At 41.6% G+C, this 19,183-nt stretch overlaps 1 protein-coding gene across 5 annotated transcripts in view; it reads right to left on the reverse strand.

The window, feature by feature from the left end:
* The window catches only part of NT5C2 (5'-nucleotidase, cytosolic II), an 88,351-nt gene extending 69,839 nt beyond the window's left edge, over window positions 1-18,512 (reverse strand). For 2 of the 5 annotated variants that reach the window (XM_055346073.1, XM_055346069.1), the window contains exons 1-2: window positions 18,449-18,512; window positions 5,296-5,420 (exon numbers count right to left, since the gene is read on the reverse strand). In XM_055346073.1, coding sequence (XP_055202048.1) covers window positions 5,296-5,396 — 101 coding nt within the window. In that variant the 5' untranslated portion in view covers window positions 5,397-5,420; window positions 18,449-18,512. Of the gene's footprint in view, window positions 1-5,295; window positions 5,421-14,041; window positions 14,101-17,737; window positions 17,913-18,448 lie in introns of those variants that run through there. The other 3 variants (XM_055346072.1, XM_055346070.1, XM_055346071.1) reach the window with 3 other exon arrangements.
* Window positions 18,513-19,183: the final 671 nt, after the last annotated feature.

Raw genomic sequence — 19,183 nt, forward strand, 5'->3', positions numbered from 1 at the left:
GACCTCGGGATCACAACCTGGGCCAAAGGCAGACTCTCAACCATTGAGTCAGCCCGGCAACCCTCAAACTGAGTTTCTTATTACAGGATTTCACTGAATCAAACATCTGCTGTCTCTTCTCTCTCTTCCTTGCTAGCACCACCACTTTTCTATTTTACTTTAGGCAGGTTTTTAGAAGAAGCACAGAGGGAATGGTAAAGAGAAATAAACTAAAAAAAAAAAAAAAGAGAGAGAGAAATAAACTGAGAATGTTTTAAGATGCAGTATCTCCTTCTGAACAATAAAGTTTAGAGAATCTGTATCCCATAAAGTAGTACCACTACATATTATGAAAAGCACTTATATTTAGAGGAGACAAAGAATATCTATGATGTAAAAAAGGCATGTCACTGAATTTTTTAAATGCAACTTTCTATGTTGAAATAATTACAAATTCATATGCAGTAGAAGAAACAATACAGAAAGATTCCCCTTTTCCATTCACCTAGTTTCCCTCAATGAAAATATCCTGCATAATGGGGATCCCTGGGTGGCTCAGCGGTTTGGCAGCTGCCTTTGCCCCAGGGCGTGATCCTGGAGTCCGGATGGAGTCCCACATCAGGCTCCCTGCATAGAGCCTGCTTCTCCCTCTGCCTGTGTAAAACTTTAATACCTGTTTTTTATTTGAAGTTCAAAAAAAATCATAACCACTTCTAATAGTAGGAGTGTGTCAAGCTACAGGTACTACAAAATAATTTTATACATGTATACAAATTCCTTTTTAGGGATCCCTGGGTGGCACAGTGGTTTAGCGCCGGTCTTTGGCCCAGGGCGCGATCCTGGAGACCCGGGATCGAATCCCACGTCGGGCTCCCGGTGCATGGAGCCTGCTTCTCCTTCTGCCTGTGTCTCTGCCTCTCTCTCTCTCTGTGTGTGACTATCATAAATATATAAAAATTAAAAAAAAAAAAAAAGCTTTCCTTTTAAAAAAAAAAAAAAAATTCCTTTTTATTCCTTAAACATATATAATAATTTAAAACTTTGAGTAAAGAAACTATTATTATTCATCAAATTTAAATAAACCACTGATACGGCTTTGGAAGAGTAAAGTTCAATTAAAAAAAAATTTGGATAAATATATAAAGAACTTCAGAGCAAAGTGGTTGCAATGTCTTATAAAATAAGGCAAAGGGGGATGCCCGGGTGGCTCAGCCGTTGAGCATCTGCCTTAGGCTCAGAGCATAATCCCGGGATCCAGGATCGAGTCCCACATCAGGCTCCTTGCAGGGAGCTTACTTCTCCCTCTGTGTATGTCTCTCTCTCTGTGTCTCTCATGAATAAATAAAATAAAATCTTAAAAAAAAAATAAGGCAAAGAACTGCTTAACCAAAAATTCACAATCCCAATTATTTATCAAATTTCAGTTCAACATAACAAAAACTACTGCTGAATTCATAAACTGTGTTCATACAGAAAGAACCAATTCACTTACAGAAATTCTTCTATACCAAAACCATCAAAATTTAAAAAGAAAAAAACCAAATACCTGACTTCAGCATCCTGATCACAAATATGGAGAGCAGATGAAAAATCTAATTGTTCCATTGTTGGATTTGGTAGATACAAATTCTGATCTATTCTGATCACTGTAAGATTCTAGGTGTTAAACAAGAAACTATTTAAGAAGTAATTGTCTAACTTGCCTCCTTCAAGCCAATGTAACATCTGAGCAACTCAGCCTATATTCTGACCATACAACAAAACTATTTCAATGAAGGGTTTGGCCTGATGATTATCCTCACCCTAGAAGACTCAACAATCATAATAAGGAAATGGAAGAAGAACAACAGTCACATTCTAAAGACCAGTTTCTTAATAATGACTCATGACCATTATTTTTAAAAGACTAATATTAGCAAGAAAAAAGCCAGAAGTTAAGAGTTTATCTACTTAACTAAAAATATTTAGCTTCTTCTAAAAAGGGAATTCCAAAGCATCACATACAATGTATATGACAAATGATCATCATAATCTGCCTAATTTAACCAATGATAAATTACCAACTCCAATAAATGACTTTAATAAAAAGCCCTGGAAACAGAATATTCTACAAACTGACTTAACTAGAAAATAAAAATAAATTCCTTTTAAATGGTTTCTATTGGGGATCCCTGGGTGGCGCAGCGGTTTGGCGCCTGCCTTTGGCTCAGGGCGCGATCCTGGAGACCCGGGATCGAGTCCCACGTCGGGCTCCCGGTGCATGGAGCCTGCTTCTCCCTCTGCCTGTGTCTCTGCCTCTCTCTCTCTCTCTCTGTGTGTAACTATCATGAATAAATAAAATCTTTAAAAAAAATAAAAAATAAAAAATAATAATAAATGGTTTCTATTAAAATTTTTTAATTGGGATGCCTGGGTGGCTCAGCAGTTGAGCATCTGCCTTTGGCTCAGGGCATGATCCCGGAGTCCCAGGATCGAGTTCCACATCAGGCTCCCTGATGGAGCCTGCTTCTCCCTCTGCCTGTGTCTCTGTCTCTCTCTGTGTCTCTCATGAATGAATAAATAAATTCCTTAAAAAAATAAAAATAAAAAAATAAAAAATTTTAATTAACAAAAGCAAGAATTCAAGAACCCAAATTTTACATTAAAAGGAAATTCTGGGCAGCCCCGGTGGCCCAGCGGTTTGGCGCAGCCTTTGGCCCAGGGTGTGATCCTGGAGACCTGGGATCGAGTCCCGTGTCGGGCTCCCTGCATGGAGCCTGCTTCTCTCCCTCTCCCTCTGCCTGTGTCTCTGCCTCTCTCTCTCTGTCATGAATAAATAAAATCTTTAAAAAAATAAAAATAAAAGGAAATTCTGCAATATGCTACAATATGGATTAACCTTGAGAACATTATGGTGATATAAGTCTGTCACAAAAAGACAAAGACTGTATGATTCCACTTATATAAAGTACTTAGAGTAGTCAAAATTATAAAGACAGTATAATGGTAGTTGGTTGCCAGGGCTGGGAGAGGGGAGAACAGGGACTTATTGTTTAATAGTTATAGTATTAATTGTATAAAATGAAGTCATGGGGATGGATACTGGTGATGGCTGCACAACACTGTGACTTAATACCACTGAAGTATACACTTAACAGTTAAGTGGCAAATTTATATTATGTATACTTTACCACAATAAGAAAAAAAGAAAAAGAGGTTTTAAATGATCTAAAAATTTAAATCCTTGAAGGGGTTTTTTCCTACGGTTTCTATTATTGTAGATTGCACGTTACCATATGAAGAATGTAAGGTGCAGGGCCAGTCTAAAATGTTCCAGGAAATATCATTCTAAATGAGTCAGAAGCACTCAGACTATGACATATTAAATACCATCAGGAAACCTGATGTGTACTAGATGATCTCCATTGCATAATTCTAGTCCTTGTTTCCACTGATAAATATGTTACATCATAACCAAATGTATATAGTATAAAGACTACACAAATAATTGTGTAAGTATAAAACACCTAAATATTTCCTCTTTCCTCTAACTTAGAAACAAATGAATAATTATGAGTTGTAGATTCCTGGAGTTCCCATACAACTTTTTAGCACTACCAGTACATCAGTATTTCTACACCTTGCTTTCCCAACATGGGAAAGAGATAGTTCTAGAAGGGCCCAAGTCTTTCTATCCTATTAATTTATGAAAAAGTGTAAACTTCTAATTTCTGTCTAAAACCAAATGATTTCTAAATGCAGACCCTACTTCCACATATCTTAGCTACTAAAGATTAGGCAGAAACAGCCATTTAATTAAATCGATTAATTGTAACAAATAAGGGGCACCTCAGTCAGTTAAGCATCTGCCTTAGGCTTAGGTCATGATCCCAGGGTCCTGGGACTGAGGCCCGCATGGGGCTCCTGGCTCACTGGGGAGTCGGCTTCCCCTTTCTCTGCCCCTACCCCTAGCTCGTTCTCTCTCTCTAAAAAAATAGATAAATATTTTTAAAAAGGAAAAAAAAATTTAAAAAGGTAACAAATAAATTTTAAATATTCACATTCTAAACGTTTTATAAAGATTTATTTGGGGGGGGGGGAAGGGGAGAGAATCTTCAAGCACACTCCCTGCTGAGCATGGAGCCAGAGACCTGGGGCTCAATGTCACTAGCCATGAGATCATGACCTGAGACAAAACCCAGAGGCAGCCACTTAAATGACTGAGCAACCCAGCTGTCTTACATTTTAAACTTTTAAAGGAAAAATGATTCAGAGAAAATGTTAAAGTCTTTTTATTTAAGATTTTTTTATTTATTTGAGACAGAGCAAGCTAGAGAGAGAGAGAGAGAGACCGAGAAAACAATGGGGGTGGGGAGGGGGAATGAAGAGGAGGGGCAGAGGGAGAAGTCCATACCCCGCTGAGCCAGATGCCTGCTAATACAGGGGTTGATCTCAGGATCATGGCATCATGACCTGAGCTGAAGGCAGATGCTGAACCAACTGAGCCAGCCAGGCACCCCTTAAAGTATTAATCAAAGAAAATATTGCTAATATCCAGCACTACTCACATTCAGTTTAATAAAGTAGCCAGTAGACATAATTTTAAAAATCTACTTAAAAACTATAATTGGTTTGTGGCAAACGTGAATTAAGAATTTCATTCTTGTTGTTAACTAAGATACAATTTTCTAGCATCTAAAGACTTTCTTCAGTTAAGGATTTTTATTAGTAGATACAAGAAACAACAAATTTCCTTTTAAAACGTAGTGGCAGGGCAGCCCTGGTGGCTCAAGTGGTTTAGCGCCAACTTCAGCCCAGGGTGTGATCCTGGAGATCTGGGATCAAGTCCCACATCAGGCTCCCTGCATGGAGCCTGTTCCTGTCTCTGCCTCTCTCTCTCTCTCTTTCTCTGTGTCTCTTATGAATAAATAAATAAAAATCTTTAAAAACATATATATGTGTACATATATATAATTACATATAAATAAAACATACATATACACACACATACATATATGTACGTATGTATATATATAAAACATAGTGGCAGCAGTATGGTTAAAAATCTAGATTCTGGGGTCCCCTGGCTGGCTCAGTCAGAAGAACCTGCAACTCTTGATTTTGGATCGTGAGTTCAAGGCCATGGTCAGTATAGAGATTATTGAAATAAATATTTTTTAAAAAGTCTAAAACTCTAGACTGGGATTGAACCACAAACTAGCTATATGCTGTATGTAAACTGCCTAACTTCTTTACACATTAATTTCATCATCTGTAAAATAAATATGTGCCCACTTTATAGAGATGTTTTGAGGATTAAATAGACAAAATACTTACCGATGATAGGCTTCTCGTCGATACTTTTTCAGGGAATGTTTATCCATGTTAGCAGGCATATCAGCTGCATTCTGTAACCGATCACTCCAGGAGGTTGTCATTTTATTTCAATTTTATGCTGAACTCTAGAAAAGAAAATCAGTAATTTAGTGGCTTAATATTGGTATCTATTTACTGTTAGGATTTTTTTTAATTAGAAAAACTCTAGAGGCATCTGGGTGGCCTTAACTCAGTTAAGAATCTGACTTCAGCTCAGGTCATGATCTCTGGGTCATGAGATCAAGCCCTGTGTTGGGTTCCATTGAGCATGGAGCCTGCTTAAGATTCTCGCTCCATGGGCAGCTTAGGTGCCTCAGCGGTTTAGCACCGCCTTCAGCCCAAGGTGTGGTCCTGGAGACTCCACATAAGGCTCCCTGCATGGAGCCTGCTTATCCCTCTGCCTGTGTCTGTGCCTCTCTCTCTGTGTGTGTCTCTCATGAATAAATAAAGAAAATCTTAAAAAAAAAAAAAAAAAAAAGATTATCACTCCTTCCGGACACCTGGGTGACCCAGCAGTTGAGTGTTTGCCTTCGGCTCAAGGCATAATCCCAGGTTCGGAGATCAATTCCCACATCAGGCTCCATGCCGGGAGCCTGCTTCTCCCCCTGCCTAGGTCTCTGTCCCTCTTTCTGTGTCTCTCATGATAAATGATTTGAGCATCATTCCATGTACTTATTTGCCATCTGAATATCTTTATTGATGATATGTCAGTTTATATAAAAATATATAAATATATACATATTTTAGAGAGAGTGTGTAAGTGTGGGAGTGTGATGAGGGAGAAGGAGAGAGAAATTCTTTTAAAGATTATTTATTCACGAGGAAAATGAAAATTACCACCACAATAAGATTCCACTACATACCTGTTAGAATGTTTAACTTTTTTTTTTAAGATTTTTTATTTATTAGAGAGAGAGAGAGAGAGAGAGAGAGAGAGAGAGAGAGAGAGGCAGGCAGAGGAGGCAGAGGGAGAAGCAGGCTCCATGCTGGGAGCCTTACGTGGGACTCAATCCCGGGGCTCCAGGATCACACCCTACCTAGGCTGAAGGCAGCGCTAAACCGCTAAGCCACTGAGGCTGCCCTGGAATGTTTAACATTTTTAAAAGATTGGCCATAACAGGGCAGCCCCCGGTGGCGCAGCGGTTTAGCGCCGCCTGCAGCCCAGGGCGTGATCCTGGAGACCCTGGATTGAGTCCCACATCAGGCTCTCTGCATGGAGCCTGCTTCTTCTGCCTATGTCTCTGCCTCTCTCTCTCTCTCTGTCTCTCTCATGAATAAATAAATAAAATCTTTAAAAAGAAAAAAAAAAAAAAAGACTGGCCATAACAGGGCAGCCCGGGTGGCTCAGCGGTTTAGCGCCGCCTCCGGCCCAGGGCAGGGCCTGATCCTGGAGACCCGTGATGGAGTCCCACATCGGGCTCCCTGCATGGAGCCTGCTTCTCCCTCTGCCTGTGTCTCTGACTCTCTCTCTGTGTCTCTCATGAATAAATAAATAAAATCTTAAAAAAAAAAAAAAAAGAAACACAAAAGTTTAAAAAAAAAAAAAAAGACTGGCCATAACAAACTTGGTGAGGAAATAGAGCTACTAGAACTCTAAAACACCTTTGGTAAGACTATAAAAATGGTACAAGAACTTTGGAAAAGTTTTCTATTTCCTTAAAAGTTAAACATATAGCTACTTTATGTCCCAATCTTTCCACTCCTACATAATTACCCAAGAGAAATGAAAGCATATAGTCAGGGAAAGATTTACACACAAATATTCATAGAAGCTTTCTTTGTAATAGCCATAAACTAAAAATAATCCAAATGTCTATTAGCAGGTAAATGGATAAACTGTAGTACATCCATACAATGGAATACTACTATGCAATAAAAAGGAATGAACTACTGACGTCGTGAATAAATCAGACACGACTGCATACTATATTTTATTGACATAAAATTCTAGAAATGCAAACTAATCTATAGTGACAGAAGATCAGTGGTTGCCTAGAGGGAAGTAATAAGGCAAAGAGGGACCCAGGAAAATTTTGGGGAGGGATATGTTCATTATCTTAATTATGGTGATTGTTTCACTAGTGTATATATGTCAAAACTTACTGTACACTCTAAATATGTGCAGTTAATGGTATGTATTTATATCTCAAAGAAACTTTTTTTTTTTAAGTCAGGGGTTTTTTTTCCTTTCCTTAAAAATTAGAGGTAGTAATTACACTAAGAAAAGATTTCCCCCACGTATTTTAATCTTTTATTACTTTCTCCAAATTATCTGCAGGAAAAATTCAAAGCACTTTCTTGGGTCATTCATGGACTAACTAAAATATATCTTATTTTAAAAATTCAAGTTATAGACTCTCAGCAAAGATAACATAAAACTTTAACTCAAATGTAAATATAAATGATTATTAAATAATCAAATTATGACTAATATGGGATAAAACCTGCCATGAGGTCTTTACAGTTACATGAAGGGGGTAAGATTTTCTTAAATCATCATCTTCAAACAATTCCTCATATGACAATTTTACTATGATCTTACCTAACATAACATTATACGACAGACTTTTGAACTATATACACAGAATCAACCTAATGCTTAACTAGTTTTCATAGTAATATTAAAATTAAAGATAAGGATGCTTTATAATCTGGCCAAAAGGGGTGGGGGCACCTGGGTGCCTCAGTCGGTTAGGTGTTTTTTGCCTTTGGCTCAGTTTATGATCCCAGGATCCCATGTGTGTTGGGCTCCCTGCTCAGTGGGGAGTCTGCTTCTCCCTCTCCCTGCTTTTGCTCTCTCATTCTGTCAAATAAAGTCTTTTTTTTTTTTAAACAGACTTTATTAGCATCCTGGTGAACTTAAGTCTTTAAGATTTTTTTTTTTTTAAGATTTGATTTATTCATTCAAGAGAGACACACACACAGAGAGGCAGAGACAGAGGCAGAGAGAGAAGCAGGCTCCATGCAGGGAGCCCGATGTGGGACTCGATCCCAGGACTCCAGGATCACACCCTGGGCCGAAGGCAGATGCCCAACCCCTGAGCCACCCAGGTGTCCCCAAATAAAGTCTTTTTTTTAAAAAAAGAGACAAATTTCCAAAAAGTAGGTAAATATTTCATTTGCCACCTAATTACAGTGTCAAGCTTAAGAGTAGTTTCTTTCAGTAAGGTATAGCAATAAATAATACTGAATAAAAAGTTCAAATTTTAATTCCTTTCAAACATGGTACAGTTAGAAAATTGTTTCAATTTAAAATATACAGCCTAGGGATCCCTGGGTGGCGCAGCGGTTTAGTGCCTGCCTTTGGCTCAGGGCGCGATCCTGGAGACCCGGGATCGAATCCCACGTCGGGCTCCCGGTGCATGGAGCCTGCTTCTCCCTCTGCCTATGTGTCTGCCTCTCTCTCTCTCTCTCTCTCTCTCTCTCTCTGTGTGACTATCATAAATAAATAAAAATTAAAAAAAAATAAAAAAATAAAATATACAGCCTGCAAAGTACTTGTACCTTAAGAGTAACAAATGAACTTTCAAGCATCTGAAATACTGTAGTTTTTTTACACTTCAAAAATATTTCACAGGTAAAACATACTCCGTTCCTTTCAACACTAATTCACCCTCCCCCCCAAAAAAAAAAGGGAAACCAGCTGCCTTAACAGCTCCAGGCAACTGCTAAAAACAGGAAGCAAAGAATAACCGAAGCTGTAGGGTAAACCTGATTAGCAAAACCCTTTTAAATGTTTCAGATCACATCAGTAATCCACTTGGAAAGAAGTAGCACTTATAAACACTGTGTAGCACAAGTCTATCTGGCAAAGTGTTATATACTGCATATTGAATCATATAGTCATTTTTCAATTGAATGTCAATATAGATAATAGGGTAATGATAGCGGTACTAAATATGAACTCTCAGCGTCTGACTAAACTTCACTGGAATTTATTCTGTTTTAAATATAAAATTTGACATTTCTAGGGACGCCTGAGTGGTTGAATGTCTGCCTTCGGCTCAGGGCATGATCCTAGAATCCTGGGGTTGAGTCCCACATCGAGCTCCCTGCATGGAGCCTGCTTCTCCCTCTGCCCAGGTCTTTGCTTCTCTCTGTGTCTGTCATGAATAAATAAAAAAAATATTTTTTTAAAAAAGCAAACTTGACATTTCTAAGTTTTATAATTAACCATTCTAAGGACACTGAACACTGCTCTGAAACTTGAATGAAAAGGATAATTTTGAATGGTGTCTTCAAATTTTCTCACCAGTTTGAATTTATTTTAATCTTCATAAATACAACTTTAGTTGTTCATTACACATATTAAACTGGTTTACGGGGCAGCCCCAGTGGCGCAGCGGTTTGGCACCGCCTGGGGTGTGATCCTGGGGACCCGGGATCCAGTCCCATGTTGGGCTCCCTGCATGGAGCCTGCTTCTCCCTCTGCCTGTGTCGCTGCCTCTCTGTCTCTATGAATAAATAAATAAAATCTTTAAAAAATAAAAATAAACTAGTTTACAGAAAAAGAAGAGTTAAAGCTACATCCTCCATCTGTATGGCCTGGTACTATACCAAGTAGGCACACTATATTTGTGAATGTGTGCACACACATGTGTAAAGTATAAAATTACTTTATTATAGGGGCACCTGTGTGGCTCAGTTGTTGAGCATCTGCCTTTGGCTCAGGCCGTGATCCTGGGGTCCTGGGATGGAGCCCTACATCGGGCTCCCTGCTCAGTGGGGTCTGCTTCTCTGTCTCCCACTGCCCCTCCCCCTGCTTGAGAGCATGCTCTCTCTCAATTTTTAAAAAACGAAAGTATTCCCTTTGTTATGATACAAAAGACAAAATATTTCTCATGTGACCTTGTTTTCACTTTTCTGACAACTTGGTTAACAGCTTTAAATGTACAATCTATATAGCTAATACAGGTTATATATGAACTATAGATATGTTGAACCAGAAGAATACTGACAATACTAAGTAGACAATTAGCCTTACCAGTTAGTGGTGTGGACCATTTCTACCAAAAGGAAAATGCACATCTGTATAGTCACCTCTACCAACTGGTGCTGACAGTAAGGCAGAGGCTTCTTCTCTACTGCAACCCTTGATAAGTCTCCACTGTGGGCATCTGTTTGGTAAGTAGGCACATTTTATACACAGTCTTTGACAACCCTATTCCTTGACCAACCAGCAAGTAAAGTAAGAAAGTATAGTGGTCAGTTATTTTAAACATTGTGTATGCCTTAGTGTCACCTCTGTAACATGACCACAAACAAACTTACAAATACACTCCCTAGAAAACAAGGGAGGGAAGTCAAATCCAAGTTTAGATTAATTAACAACACTACTGAAAATCTAAATCACTGTATTTATAGTTAACAGCAAAGGGGCCAAGGGCAGGCTACCCCTAGACGGGGCCACTTTGGCATTAACATTATTTTGAGTTAAAAAGTATTTACAACACAGATTCAGGAAAAGCTCTTTACCTCTCCCTCAAGTGCCTGTTTATACCAAGAAGAAAGCTATTAACAGAAATCCCTTACCTAAGACACTTACCTACATGAGGCAATCTTTGTTTTCCAACCATTACCTCTCACCTTCCCTCTAATGGTCTATTTCTACTCTTTGTATCCTCAGGCCCCTAACTCTCTCCTCAGCTCACACAAGCATCATGTTGCCTGTCTTTGAATTTCCATTGCTGTGTGGATTCCCCCTATGTATGCTATTAAATTTGATCTTCTCTTGTTAAACTGCCCCATGTCAATTTGTTTCTTAGTCCAGGTAGGACTTTGAAGGGCAGAGAAAATTCTTCCTTCCTGACAATAGTGTCACCTCTAATTCCAAGAACAGCACTTTGAAACAAACTTTAGCTTTGGAAGTATTTTTGTAACTTTTATTCCCTCTAATCATAAAATTCATGGAAGAAAATAATCACATAAAATATTTTAAGAGAAAAAAAAAATTTAAGATGAAGTAGTCAATTTTCCCCAAAAAGACTCCTTAAAACTGTTGTATGTGAACTATTAAATATTTCTTACCTCTGCCTTTTGAATAGTTCATGACAGTTTTTTGTTCATTTTTCATTCCATTAGTTTCATTCACAGTTCTATCATTTGCCCTCCGTTGTACTATACATTCCTATAAAAGGCCAGCATTCATACTTCGCACAAGTGATGCAGCTAACAAATTCCAACTAATAAACTCACACTTACCTGTCTACACATATTACTTGCTATCTTCTTACCCTCCTTTTTCTCTTTTTGCACATTAACACTTTCAGACATGATGTATTTTGACAGTCAGACCTTTTGTCTAAAATGTAAGCTCCATAAAGGTGAGATTTGTTTTGTTTGCTGTTATAAACCCAGTTCAATAGATTTGATATATATAGGCAGAAACAAATGGAACTCCTAAACCTCTAGACTTGGAGGTCTTTGCTTTTTAGAAGCAATTCTTGTGTAAGCCTGAAAATGCAAGAATATTGCACAAGTTCCTTCTAATGCTCTAAATGAGTCTTTGTGAAATCTTACTTTTGGTTCAGAAACGCAAAAGATTCTTGGCTTCATTACCGTAATATTTTGCCATTTCAACATCAGGCCTTGGAACAAAAGGTTCCTTGTTCTCTGATGGAAAATAACAAAACTGAGAAGAGATCTTGTCAAGTGAGAAATGCAGTACCTGTTGCCTTGACAATTTGTTTTTCTTCAAGCAATAATATGCTCTAACTCTAGTCTGAAACTAACTGGAAAATACAAATCTAATCCATATGTTCCTAAGGTTCCTAAACATACAGAGACCTGAATTTTGTTATGTTCTCAATATTCTACTGCTGCTACTCCTAAAATTGTTACCTCAGCCATATCACACAGAATACTATATATATATATTTGTTCTACATCAGCATATGAAGGTTGCCTCTGAATGTTTTGAGTAATACCAGACCTTGGTTATTGACACAAAGAACAAGCATGTAAACATTTTTTTTAAGATTTTATATATTTATTTGACAGGGAGTGAGCACAAGCAGGGGGAACAGAAGAGGGAGAAGCAGGTTCCATGCTGAGCAGGGAGCCCACCCTAGGATGGTGACCTGAGGTGAAGGCAGACACTTTAAGCCACCACTCAGGCGCCCCTAAAGAAAACATTTTGAGGATATGTAGTATGTCATGTATTTCTTCAAAATATTGCTATAATTAACTATGGTCTTTCAAAAGCATAAAGGTAACTAAGCGTAACAGTTTTTACATTCAGCCAATATATAATGCATCATACTTTCAGTAATGATTCTTGAATATTCTTTCATAAAGGAGGTACAAAAAATCTGTTTGATTTCAAAATGAACTAATTCTTTTACTGACTAAGTTTCTGGCTCACCATTCAACTTTGTTTTACCTATTATCTTTCACCTTACAAAATACCAAAAAATAATAATAAAAATCAGAAATTCAGAAATAATCACCACAGTATTTCCACTTTTTGGTTTATAAATTCACATTTATGGATTAGTCTGCTTCTTTGGTAAAAATCCAGGGATATATGTAAGTTCAATGCCTTAATAACACTAACATAACAGCTAACACTAAGTGTTCACTTTTTTCATATTTTAAGCACTGTACATATTTCATCTGACTTCTCACAACCGTATGAGTTAGCTGCTATTATCTTTGTTATACAAAGACGAAAACAGTGTATTGGAGTTAAATAATTTGACCAAGGTCATAGAATTATACTTGTGATGAAGATTCTAGAGCCACACTGGACTCAAAACCTGGCCCAACACTAATTAGCTCTATGACTGAACAAATTCCACACTCCAGTTTCTTCCACACCAAAATGGTCCAACACGGGGCAAGGATTCAATACATTAATAAGTGCAAGGTGCTAAGAACAATGGCTGACATGTAGTGCTTAATAAATTATTATTTATAATGCTAGAGCACACAATGTTTAACACTTGCAGCCTCTGCACGATGTACAACAGTAGTCCCCCTTATCCACAGTTGCCCTTTCCATGGTTTCAGTCACCCATGGTCAACTGCAGTTCCCAGAAGCAGATGATCCTCCTTCTGCCATATAATCAGAAGGTCAATAGTAGCTTAAGGTTACGTGACAATACCTATGCCATTTATTTCACTTCATCTCATTACATAGACATTTTTATCAGCTCATGTCATCACAAGAAGGGTGAGGACGGAACAAGAAGATACTTTGAAAAAGTACATTCATATAACTTTTATTATAGTTTTGTTCTATAAAACAACTGGCCTGCACTCTTCAAATACATCAGTATTATAAAAACAAAAAGATGGACCTGCTGTGAATTAAAAATAATTAAAGAGATACAGCAACTAAATGCAGTTTATGAGTGCCCAATTTATGAGTGAACTGTAAAGTTCATTTTTGGGCACCTGATTGGTCAAACATCTGCCTTTAACTTAAGTCACGATCTCAGGGTCCTGGGATCTAGCCCCAAGGCTCCCTGCTCAGTGGGAAGTATGCCTCCCCCTCTCCCAACCCTCCCACCCCTGCTCCTGCTCTCTTGCTCCTCTCAATTAATAATCGTTTAAAAAAACGTTTAACAAAAAAGAAACCACTGCAAAATCATATGTATAATATATTAAGCAAGAATTTACATACTTTTATGGATATATACATATTAGTAAAAGTAAAAAAAAATGCAAAAGCAATGATAATTATTGAATTCATGACCGTGTTTACCTCTGTAAGAGGGCAAGAAAGGGAAACAGGATCAGTAAGGATTCATATAGGCCTCGGCTGTATCTGTAATTTTATCCCTCTGAAAAACATATATTGAAAAAAGAGACCACACAATTAGAAAATAGAAAAAAAGGGATGCCTGGGTGGCTCAGCGGTTGAGTGTCTGCCTTTGGCTCAGAGCGTGATCCTGGGGTCCTGGGATCAAGTCCCACATCAGGCTCCCTGCATGGAGCCTACTTCTCCTTCTGCCTGTGTCTCTGCCTGTGTCTCTGCCTCTCTCTCTCTCTGTCTCTCATGAATAAATAAATAAATGTTAAAAAAAGAAAAAGAAAGAAATAACAAAGGAACTGCCACTGCAAACTCTGGTAACCAATCAGAGAATTCAATCAAATTTCAAATAATAAAAGGTCATGTAAGATTTACTGTGTCAAAGGACAGAAGCTTAGTAATCCACAACAATTTGCAATCAACTTCCCTAAAGCAAAGAACTTTTAGGGGCACCTGAGTGGCTCAGTCCATTGGGTGTCTGACTCTTGGTTTCAGCTCAGGTAATGATCTCAGGCTCGGGAGATGAAGCCCCGCATCAGGATCATGCTCAGCAGGGAGTCTACTCAAGATTCTCTCTCTCTGGCAGCCCCAGTGGCGCAGCGGTTTAGCGCCGCCTGCAGGTTTAGCGCCGCCTGCAGTCCGGGGTGTGATCCTGGAGTCCCCAGATCAAGTCCCACGTCAGGCTTCCTGCATGGAGCCTGCTTCTCCCTCTGCCTCTGCCTCTAACTCTCATGAATAAAGTCTTCAAAAAAACAACAAGCAGTAATAGCTAATATTTAGAGAACTTAATGTATGCCAGTACTGCCTCAATGAAATTATCCTATTCAATCCACACAACCCTGTGAAATTTGTTATATTTTCCCCTATCTCATAGAGAGAAACTAAGCGAGGCTAAGTTCTCCAAGGTTCCCTGGATAAGTTGCAAGACAAGTTTCAAAGCCAGTCTCCAAAAACTAGGTCCTCAAACATAATGTGATGCTATCTCATGCCTTATTGACTGCCTTTATTGCTCAAATGTCACCTAACATATGCCCTGTGACATTTAATGTTTTGTGTTCACAAATGCTGTCTAAGTGGCTCATAATACTACACTTCTTCAACAAAAATTTCCTGAGAGCCTGTATGCCAAGTATTGTTGACTACTGGGTCTAAAAGCATGTTAGAGTCTCTACAAATGAAAAGTAGATGAATTCTTTAGACACATGGACATCCCAGAAATGTGGGTAAATGAAAATTAAAAACAGTATGTATGAGCAGGGGTGCCTGGGTGGCTGAGTCGGTTGGGCATCTGCTTTCAGCTCAGGTCAGGATCCCAGGGTCCTGGGATGGAGTCCCCAAATCAGGCTCCCTGCTCTGTGGGGAGTCTGCTTCTCCCTCTCCCACAACCCCCTGCTTGTGTGCTCTTCTCAAATGAATAAATCAAATCTTAAAAAAAAAAAAAACAAACCTACCAGTATGTATATAGCAATTGAAACTACATAAAAAAGGATGCCTGGGTGGCTCAGCGGTTGAGCGTCTGCCTTTAGCTCAGGGTGTGATCCTGGAATCCCAGGATCAAGTCCCACATTGGGCTTTCTGCGAGGAGCCTGCTTCTCCTTCTGCCTGTATCTTTGCCTCTCTCTCTGTGCGTGTCTCTCACGAATAAATAAAATCTTTTTTTTTTAAAGCTACATAAAAGCTATGCTTAAATTGGAAAAGAACGTCATCATAAATAGTATGATTAAGTTGGGGTTTGTTTTTTGCTCTTTTGCTATTTCATTGGTAAGCTTTTATCATATTTATCTCTGTTTAAAAAACTAAGCGATAAAAAGCTGTATTAAAAAAAAAACAAAAACAAAAACAAAACAGGGCTGCCCGGGTAGCTCAGTGGTTTAGCGCCGCCTTCAGCCCAGGGTGTGATCCTGGAGACCCGGGATCAAGTCCCATGTCGGGCTCCCTGCATGGAGCCTGCTTCTCCCTCTGCCTGTGTCTCTGCCTCTTTCTCTGTGTCTCTCATGAATAAATAAATTTTAAAAATCTTTAAAAATAATAAAAAAAATAAAACAGGGCAGCCCCGGTGGCTCAGTGGCATAGTGTCGCCTTCGGCCCAGGGTGTGATCCTGGAGACCTGGGATGGAGTCCTACGTTGGGCTCCCTGCATGGAGCCTGCTTCACCCTCTGCCTGGTCTCTGCTCTCTCTCTCTCTCTCTCTCTCTCTCTCTCTCTCTCTCTCTGTGGGTCTCTCATGAATAAATATTTTTTTAAAAAAAAACATGTTTTAAGTGCTTTCTTTCTCCCATGAGACAGCAAAAACAGCCTAGAGACAGATGAATGAACATCCCTCCTCTTAACATTCCACTGTAATTTGGCTTTCTTTAAGAAGATACTTCTGATGCACAGAAAGGCCTGCAGATACCCTAAGTAACTATCTCTATATATAAATCTTCCTACAATTATAAACTTTTGGAAGCTTGTAGCTAATTGTACATTTTCATGCAATAGAATCAAATCTTAGAACTGAGAGAAATCTTGCAGTACATCTCCTTCAGCCCTCTCATTTTACAGACTGATTATTAAATTCTAAAATCCAAATTCTAGGTTAGTGAGAATAAATGCAGAAACCTATAAGAGGGGATCCCTGGGTGGCGCAGCGGTTTGGCGCCTGCCTTTGGCCCAGGGCGCGATCCTGCAGACCCGGGATCGAATCCCACATCGGGCTCCCGGTGCATGGAGCCTGCTTCTCCCTCTGCCTGTGTCTCTGCCTCTCTCTCTCTCTCTCTCTGTGACTATCATAAATAAATAAAAATTAAAAAAAAATATATATATATAAAAAAAGAAACCTATAAGAGCTGAAATTGTATTGGCTAATAATGCAAAAGAAATGTTTTTCAGAAGTAAAGTCTGTGTGTGCTAGCATCAGCCCACCATGTGGAGTTCTGATTTTAATTACTAACTAGCTGTGTTTTACTGAACTGAACTTCTACAGGCCTGGATATCTTCATCTGGATAAATTCCAACCATTGTTGAAAAGTGTCCCAGTAGGGGCTCCTAGCTGGCTCAGTGGTAGAGCATGCATGCACCTCTTGATCTCAGGGATGTGAGCTGGGAGTCCAACCTTGGGCATGAAGCCTACTTAAGTAAAATCAAGAAGGAAAAATGTCCTGATAAATATCAAAAAAAAAAAAAAAAGACCTCAATCACATTAAGTTTCCATGGTAAACGGTTCTGTTTCAACATTCTTCCTTTCAGGTTACAGTTAGCATAATTTGCATCCGCTGTCTTCAGAGGCAAATTCAGCAACGTGCAGACGTTACAAAACAAGCACAGCTCAATCAAGAAGCCGTCTGCACCCGGACACGCACACGCGTGCGCACGCCACGAGCCTATAAAGGTGACCAGTCACTGCGGAGCACTGCGCTCGACGATGCATCCCTCAAACCTAACGGCCCCACCAGGGACAGCATGGGACAGCACGGGAAAACCAAGGACAGCGAGCTCTACCTGCTGCCTTTACAGGCTGGGGCCTACTAGCGTCAAGCCCTCCAACGCTCTATGCTTACACGTCAGGGCTCGGGCCTCCAGCTGCATCGCGCCCTCAGCGCTCCGCAGCCTCAAGGGTCCCCGGGAAGGAAAGAAAGGGACGGGCTGGCACCGGACAGCTGGCCCGACCTGGGAGCCGTTAGGGCACAACGAGCGCGGCTGCTGCGGCTTGCGACTCGCGACTCGACGGGCGCTTTCCAGGAAGTGCTGCAAAGGACCGAGCTGGATGCGGGTACCGAGCCGGCATTTCCTGCGGCTGGGACGGCGCCTCCGAGCACCGCGGCTCGCCAGCTCCTCGAGGCGCACCCGGAAGGCGCCGGCGGCGGAGGCCCCTCGAGGCGGAAGGAAGCCCGCGTCGGCCGGGAAAACTGGGCACAACCGGGGAAAGAAGCGCCCGCCTGGGGCGGGGGGGGGGGGCTGCCTCCCGCGTGAGAAAAGCGAGGGAACAGGACACGGCGCTCGTGGCTCGAGAGAGACCGACGGAGGGCCGCGCTCCGCGGGGAAGGGAAGGCGGTCCCGGCGAGCCGGCGGCGGGGAAACAATGGCGCGGGCGTGACGTGGGGCTGGGGGCGTCGCCGCGGCGCGGAGGCACGGGCTGCTCCGAGGCGGGGGCCGGCCGGGGGGCCGTGCGGGGCCGTGCGGGGCCGTGCGGGGCCGTGCGGGGCCGAGGCCGCGGGCGCCGCGACGGAGAAGGGCCCGAGGAGCGCAGCGGCCCGGGCGGGCCGGGGCAGGGCCCGGGGCAGGCGGCGGCCCCCCGGCCCGAGTCGCGCGCTCGCTCGCTCGCTCGCTCGGCCGCTCCCTTCCGCCCTCCCGCCCTCCCGCGGGTCCCGCCGCACTCACCGACCCGCCGCACGGCAGCAATCCCAGCGCGCAACTGCCGCAGCCGCCTCGGCGCGCGCCTTCCCCGCCCCCGCCCCCGCCCCCGCCGCCCCGGCACCGCCCCCAGCTCGCGCCCGGCCAGGGACCGCTGCGCTGTTCCTTCCCCAGCTCCGCCGCAGAACCCGGCCGCCGCGACGCTCCCTAGCCGCGCTGCGGGAGAGGAGCCCCCACGCGGGCTTGTGCCTCAGGCCCTAGCGTGGGTTTGAGAGGTCCACGACAGCACAGGAGTTGTGGCCGAGCCGTGGGATAACGCACGCTGACGGCCCTTCCGTGTCTCTTCGGTCTCCATCCCTTGGCCTTGCTCCCAGCCCCTTAGCAAGGCCCTGGACCCCCTTACCTTGCCCAGTCCTACACTCTGACGCTTTTCCTTAGGGGGATGGGGCACCCTTTTCCCCCCAAACACTGAATCTTCTAGTCAAACGGACCCCAGAGCCCCTCTAGTCCAGACCCCCATACCCCATAACACAGGCTTGAATCTCAGCTTTGGAGTTCGTCAGAATGGGTTGGAATTCCAGGTCCACCACTTAAAAATTGTGTGACCTTGGGCAAGTTACATGACCTCACTGTACCAAGTTCCCTCATCCATAATACAGGAACAGATAACAATAGTACCTACCTCATAGGGTGTCACAGGATGAAATAATAGAGGGAAAGTCCTCGGCACAGCCTTGGCACACAGCACTCAATAAATATTAG

Source organism: Nyctereutes procyonoides, unplaced genomic scaffold, assembly GCF_905146905.1.
Source record: "Nyctereutes procyonoides isolate TBG_1078 unplaced genomic scaffold, NYPRO_anot_genome, whole genome shotgun sequence".
Classification (NCBI taxonomy): Eukaryota; Metazoa; Chordata; class Mammalia; order Carnivora; family Canidae; genus Nyctereutes; species Nyctereutes procyonoides.